The sequence below is a fragment of the Apis dorsata genome, unplaced genomic scaffold (assembly GCF_000469605.1).
Source record: "Apis dorsata unplaced genomic scaffold, Apis dorsata 1.3 scaffold_169, whole genome shotgun sequence".
Taxonomy (NCBI): Eukaryota; Metazoa; Arthropoda; class Insecta; order Hymenoptera; family Apidae; genus Apis; species Apis dorsata.
The window spans coordinates 487,159-494,223 of record NW_006263457.1 but is presented as its reverse complement, the minus strand read 5'-3'; the positions used below and the strand labels follow the sequence as shown (position 1 = coordinate 494,223).

Here is a 7,065-nt window from a genome sequence, read left to right as displayed (position 1 = left end):
TTTTTTTTCCTTTTTTCTTTTTTTTTTTTTTTTTCCTCCGTAACCAATCCCTCGATACTCGCACGACGCGCAAAGCCTCTCCTCGTTTAACCAAGGATTGGCTTTCGTCGATAGAGAGACACCTACTTTGTACGAACTGTCGTCATTTCCGTTTCTCGTCTCTCTCTCTCTCTCTCTCTCTGCGAAAGTAATCGTGCATCCAGATAGGGATGTACGTTCGTTACGGTTTTAGACTTGCCTTTTTTTATTATAAATCGAACGATCATCTACTTTTTTCCTTTTTCTTTTTTTATCACGATGCCACACATCTTCGCCTCCCCCGCATGCTTCACCGATACGAAAGAAGTATGAGTCTCTCCCTATAGTGTTTAATTACTCGGGTTTTAAGTCGACTTCTTCTCTCGACATAACGATAAGTTCAACTCGATAATTAAGTAATTAAAATATTCGATCAAGATTTTCGCGACACCTGTTCCAATGTTTAAAAGTATCGGTGTATCCGAAAAATATAATATTGACAGCCTGGAATGGAACATTGGATTGGAACGAATCGCAATACCAAATCAGATATTAAAGATATTGAAATTATACTTACGAATGATTTCATATAAAGACAGGATTAAATTCTAACCTTTGCGTAGAAAACCTTTGCGGATTTGCTGAGAAAAATTACCATTTTCTTCTCGCCTCTCAGAAATCACAAAAGGCATTTACTAACTTCAAAACTTGCCACGTATATAACATTGATAGCTTAGACTGGAATGAATCTTAATATTAAACCATATATTACAATTATTGAAATTAGAGTTACGAATGATTTCATATAAAGAGAGAATTAATTCTAAATCTTGCATAGAGGTTTGTTGAGAAAAATCGTTATCATTTTTTTTCTCGTTTCTCAGATCACAAAACTCGCTCTAAAATTTGCCACGAACATAACATTAATAGCCTGGAACGAATCGCAATAATCAGATATTAAAAATATTGAAATTAGACTTACGAATGATTTGATACAAAGAGAGAATTAAATTCTAAGTCTTACATAGAAGATTGCTGAGAAAAATCGTTATCATTTTCTTCTCGCCTCTCAGAAACCACAAAAGGCATTTAGTAGCTTCAAAACTTGCCACGTACATAACATCGATAGCCTGGACTGGAACGAATCGCAATAATCAGATGTTAAAAATATTGAAATTACGAATAATTTGATATAAAGAGAGAATTAAATTCTAAGTCTTACATAAAAGATTGCTGAGAAAAATCGTTTCCTTCTCGCCTCTGAGATCACAAAACTCTAAAATTTGCCACGTACATAACATTAATAGCCTGGACTGGAACGAATCGCAATAATCAGATATTAAAAATATTGAAATTAGACTTACGAATGATTTCATACAAAGAGAGAATTAAATTCTGAGGCTTGTGCGAACGTTTTATAAATAGAAATTTAAATAAATCCACGTAAGGAATTGGCGAGAAAAATTGTTATCGTTTCCTTCTCGCTTCTGAAAGGCATCTGATCGATCGAAATAACTGTGGCGACCGAAGCGGGAAAGCGACAATAGATGACACGAGTGTCAACATACGGCTCGGTCTCGCCGGGCATCCGGCAAGGTTCGAAACGCGAGAGAGGGGGGAGAGAGAGAGCCGACAAGGAGGCGAGGTCAGGTATACGAAATCCGACCTGGCCACGAGGCTGGCCGCGCTCGTTCAGGTATCGTTCGGGAGAAACAAACAGAGACGAGGGAACGACATGCCCGTGGGGTGGTTAGGGACGATCCGGTGGAGGCTGCGGACCGAAATACACTCGCACGGCCGATTCTCACCAGCGCAACCGCTGGTCCGCGCTTGCACGTTCAACCGACCACCATCTTAGACGGTGGCCAAGCTATTTCAGGCGGGCCAGGCAGTGCCATGTAGCGAAACAGGATCGTATACCGACCTCTGTTTACCCGTGGACAACGCAAATCTTCCTCCAACCAATTTCAATTCTCGAAATTTTTCCTACGGTTATTTTATGTGTTTTATATTTTCTTAACGCGTTCATTTCACTTTTTTCCCTTTCATTTTTTGGTCGTTATCAATTTCAATTTTTCTCGTTAATACGAAATCCATCTATCGATTTCTATCTAACTATTAACCCGTCGAATCAATTTCAATTTGTCTCTCGAAATTTTCCTTTCATCGATTTTCTCAGTCAGAATCACTTAACCTATTCTTCGTTGATGGATAACAAAATTTTCACCCGTTTACACAAAGAAAATTCCTTCTGCCAATCCTCTCCAAATTTATTCATATTCGTCTTTCAATCATTATCGATTTTATCATCGGTTCGAGGCTCGGCTCACAGTTTATTTAAATCGATCTTGTTGATTCAATTTTTCGCAATTTCTCGAGAAAAAAAAGGAAATGGGATGTGTACGTCGGCGCAAAAAGAAAGAAAAAAAAAAAGGCAGACACGGCCGATAAATTTTTCACCGGCGAAATTCACCGATGATTATTTTAGCGCGAGATCCCTCCTCCTCCTCCTCCTCCTCCTCCTCGAGGTTCCCCGTGTCGAGGCCTGCGTCGAACGAAACTTTGTGCGGCTCGATGGCCGCGATACCTCGTGGCACGACGGATATAAGCCAGAAAGGGTCTTCACCCTCGTAACCTAGCGTGGAACAGGTTGGCCGGCCGCCTCCTCGCACGAGGAACCAAGAAGTAAATAGGGAACGCGAGTGTTCCGATAAATAGATGAACGTTTTTAGGATGGGCGTAACGCTTCTTTCCATCGTCAAATTGAATCCCGAACAGTGTTTATTCGCTGGAGGGAGGGGGGATATGGGATAAGATTTGCATGAAATAACGCTCTTCTCGACCCGAGGGGCGGTTTAATACAAGAGAAAATAGTTTCCTGAAAATTTGATTAGCGTAAACTAGAGACGTTTGTTGAGATTGGATTATCGGATATTTTAGAATATTTTATTTTATAGTCAGAGAGAGATTCGAAATGGGTTGCAATGCTACATAAATCTCGATTGATTCAATTCCAAATACAATTTAAATAAGAATTGTTTCTCAAGAGAATATGACTGTTCCTCTCATCGTCTACAAAATTCTACGTTTTCTAAAAATAATAATTACACGAATATGGAATTGGATAGATGAAGATTCGCTTGGGACAACAGATTAGGGAAATTTGAAATTTGACAAAGTTTGGAAGCGCGGCCACGATTAAAAGAAAAAAAGGAAACGAATTCGGGATAAACGGACGACGTCTCGACTCGAGGAGAGGGCTCGAAAGAAGGAACGACAAAGGAAGAGCGAAGCACGAAATTCGATGCTGTTCGAGTTTCGCGAAGTGGAGCAAAACGTGTTCGCGAAGCGGATTCGACGGAAATTCAATAACCAGTAAAAGTTTCCGTGGGGAGGAGGAGAGAACGATCTCCTCCTCGCTCTCCCTCTCCCAGACGAAAGAAACAGACGAGCTGGTAGACGACGCGAAATTAGAGACTCGACAATAATTAATCTGGGTCGTCGGTGGAGGATCGATAGGCGGCTTTAAGTTGAGCACAAAAAATCAAAGTGAGGATAATCCTGAAAAGGTTTGAGCAAATAACACCGCATAGAACATCGCGAGAATTTTTTTGAAAGCAATTTCAGAGAAAACGCATTAGCTCGACAACCTTATTTCCACCTCGTTCGGTTCTGGATCGCTGTTCAACGAGTCGATATCCACCCCAAATTCGTGGATGGACAGGCACCGCGTCGACGTGGGACCTTTTTGTCCCGAGGCGTTTCCAACAGAAGAGGCGTTGCAAGAGTTGACCCGAATAACTCGACCCGTCTCTCGCCGTTTCTACGAGGGAGTTTAATCCCGATCCCGTCGACAGATGGAAACCTGCTCTCTCTGTCTACGATCCGGCGAATGTATAGAATATATCGGGGAGGCTAATTTCCATAATTGCGAATTCGAGAATACCTTGGACGAAGGTATTCTTTGGATTTCGGGGAGCAATTGGGGCTGAGAGAGAGAGATAAGGGTAGCACGAAATATTATCGGATGAGCATGCCGGATGAAATACCATTGAACCATTCCATCTCGATAATCCTGATAATTTCTACCAAGATTTTCTGGTATTCAATTGCTTGATTGCCTCTCTATATCCAGAAAAAAATAACAGGAAGGAAAACGATCAAGAGATAAGATAAAAAACTTTTTACACCACGTTTCGTCGAAGAAACCGAGATAAAAAAAACTCAGATTTCTCTGAACTCAGATTTCTCGAAAATAATTCCTCTCCCTCGAGAAAAATTTCGTCGAGGCAGAAGGCTTGGAAGGAAATGATTCGAGAATTGGCGTGAGATTTTGCGTGGAATTTCTGGAGAATTAATCAAAGAGGGGGGGAAAGAGAGGGGAAACGCGCGATGCAATTTCGTGGACCTCGCATCGGGGCGGTTCGAACGCCGTGTCGAGAGAGAGGCACGGCGTGACCCACTTGCTTAAACGCTGGCGAAATAATATTCCGGTTGGTGGTGGAAGGGAGACTCCGGCCCGTTTCCATATGCACGGTCGGCTGCAATAATGCCGCCCGCAGACTCCATTTTCCTGGCCCTCTCCCTCTCCATACCCTCCCCCAGTGGACCGATCGATCAGCGGACCGAGCCTCCCCCCCTCCCTCTTCGAAGTAAATCGATGGATCGTTTTTCTTCTTTTCTCGATTTTCTTCGATCTCGCTGCTCGGTCGTCGCAATTTTTCTTTCGATTTGTCTTTCGTCGTAATCAACGAGGGATACAATGGCAAGAGAAATTATTGTTGGTGCTGTTAGGGGAGACTCGACTTGAGAGTGTGAGAAAATATATATATATATAATTCCGTGAATCGATTTTTCCAATTTATATGTACGAAAGGTATATCTTCGATTTAACGAAATCTCGATAATAACTTTTTAACGCGTTGATTCTCGCGTCACCCGTTATTTGATTACTTAGAAGGCATCCTCGGGTGTTTGGAAAGATATTCCAAAGAAATGTGTTATAAAAAGTGTAATGAATTGTTACAAAAATAATGCAAAAATGGTTTATTGGTCAGGATGATTTGGACCAAAAAATTGTTGTCCTCTATACGATTCACTCATTAAGACATGATTCTTTCATTTCTCTTTTTTGGATATTGGAAATTTTAGGGCAGAAATTTTATACCACTCGGCAAACATTCGAGCTATTCGTGTAGAGAGAACCTGAGCAACGTAACGATGGAAAGAACAAACTAGAGATTATTCTTATTATTACACGATCAGAGTACATCGATAATCAACGTGTTAAGAAAAATTGACGATGAATTTCGAGATCAATTTCGCGACTTGTGATTATTTAAAAAAAGGAAGAAAAATAAAATCGATCCTCCGAGAAGCGTGAGAATACGGTGAACTCGGAGGAGGGAATTCGCGCCGATTGTGTGCAAGCGCGAATCGAATCCAGTGGCGCTGCTTTTTGTAATGGAGACGGGCGAGGAGTAAAGAAAGAAGATCTCGTGTCGTGAGAGGGACGACAAACGACGATGCATGGTTGCGATCGCGCCACTTTGTTAATGGGCCGACGAATACGGGACGGGAAGGCTTTGATGATTATTGTTGGTCGAATAATGGGGGGCTGCGCGAGGAACGAGGTGAGCAGAATGGAAACGCTTTCGACAGACTCGCTGCCACTTTGTTGATCATCGCGGCCTAGCTGGAAAGCATTCGTTGTCGCGTTCCCTTTGTTCCCTAACGGAATACAGTTCCCTCTCTCTCTCCCTCTCTCTCTCTCTTTCTTTTCTCCATCTGAACCGATCGAATTCCGAAAAAACGATGACGTATAGTTGGTCTTGGAGAAACACGGATCGAAATGTAAATTCGCGAAAACGAGTTGTTATAAGCGTTCACTGGCGGAGGAATTGTATCTCCAAATATTTCCAATATGACTGGTTTTAGTTCAACCTACATACCTGCGTTTTGTTCGTTAAACTTTACGATCCCATTTTCATATATATATATATATATATATTTTTACATATATTCGGATATATCGAACGGATTAATACGATCGCTCAAGTTATTTTCGAGTTAGCTATAATAGATCGATATTTTTTTTTTAAATTCCAAAGAGCTCGAGTTGAGGATGAGTTTACAAATTTCCCTTAAAAATAGATCCAATTATCATTCGGGATGATAATTCGTAAAGGAAGAATACGAATCTTTCTCTCTCGAATTCTCTCTTCCCAATCCCATTTTCCCAAAATATTCGATCGTTAGGGTATTCGTTGAGAAAAGGTAGGCAGCCGTCGAAACGAAAAAGAAAGCAAAGAGGGAACGTTTTTCCACGAAAGATCGCCCGTTCGCTTTGAATACTTGGCCCGTTAACGATCCATCCAGTTGTTACTCTCGGTAGTCTGCGCGGTATCTCATCGGCGAGGAATTTACATTTTCGACGAAAGAGGAACGCACCCACGCCTCGTCACTCAGGATGGATAATTCGAGTTTTGTTCTCTCTCTTTCGCGCGTGACTCACGCGGGACATTTTGAAACACGGTCACGTTTTGGCAAAAACAATGCGGCTTATTACCAAGTGCGGGGATTCGTCACATCCGGGATCGTTGGCGGAACGTGATTTCCAGCACGGTGGTTCTAATATGAACCGGCGGGTTCTCGTCCTCGCCGCGTATGCAAATTTCACCGTTCACGTGTGCGTGTGCGGTGTTTCGAGAATTCCTCTCGAGTCGAAAAATGTACATATTTAAATTAAAATCTTGAAAGATATCGGAAACTGAATAGTCTCGTCTCATCTACTCTCGTAAATTGTTTCAAATTTTTTGAGTCCAGAGCGATAGAAACAACTTAACGCCTTTCGAGAATATTCTTTCTTCAAATTTCTTTGAAATCACGAATAAGAAATGCTTCCTTTCTTATACGAAAAATATTGCCGAGTACGACAGAAAAGGATTATTAACGAGGAGGGGTGACGTTTCGACAGGCACGTATCAAGGTCAATGGTACCACGGGATGAGGCACGGGTACGGAGTGAGGGCGAGCGCCCCCTTCGGC

At 41.8% G+C, this 7,065-nt stretch overlaps 1 protein-coding gene across 1 annotated transcript in view; it reads left to right on the top strand.

Moving 5' to 3' along the window:
* LOC102678160 (junctophilin-1) overlaps positions 1 to 7,065 on the top strand; it is a gene marked incomplete at its 5' end in the record, with an annotated part of 44,325 nt that overhangs the window by 17,849 nt on the left and 19,411 nt on the right. Inside the window, one exon of the mRNA XM_031509671.1 lies at positions 6,995 to 7,063. Within this exon, the coding sequence (XP_031365531.1) occupies positions 6,995 to 7,063 (69 nt within the window). The remainder of the gene's footprint in view (positions 1 to 6,994; positions 7,064 to 7,065) is intronic.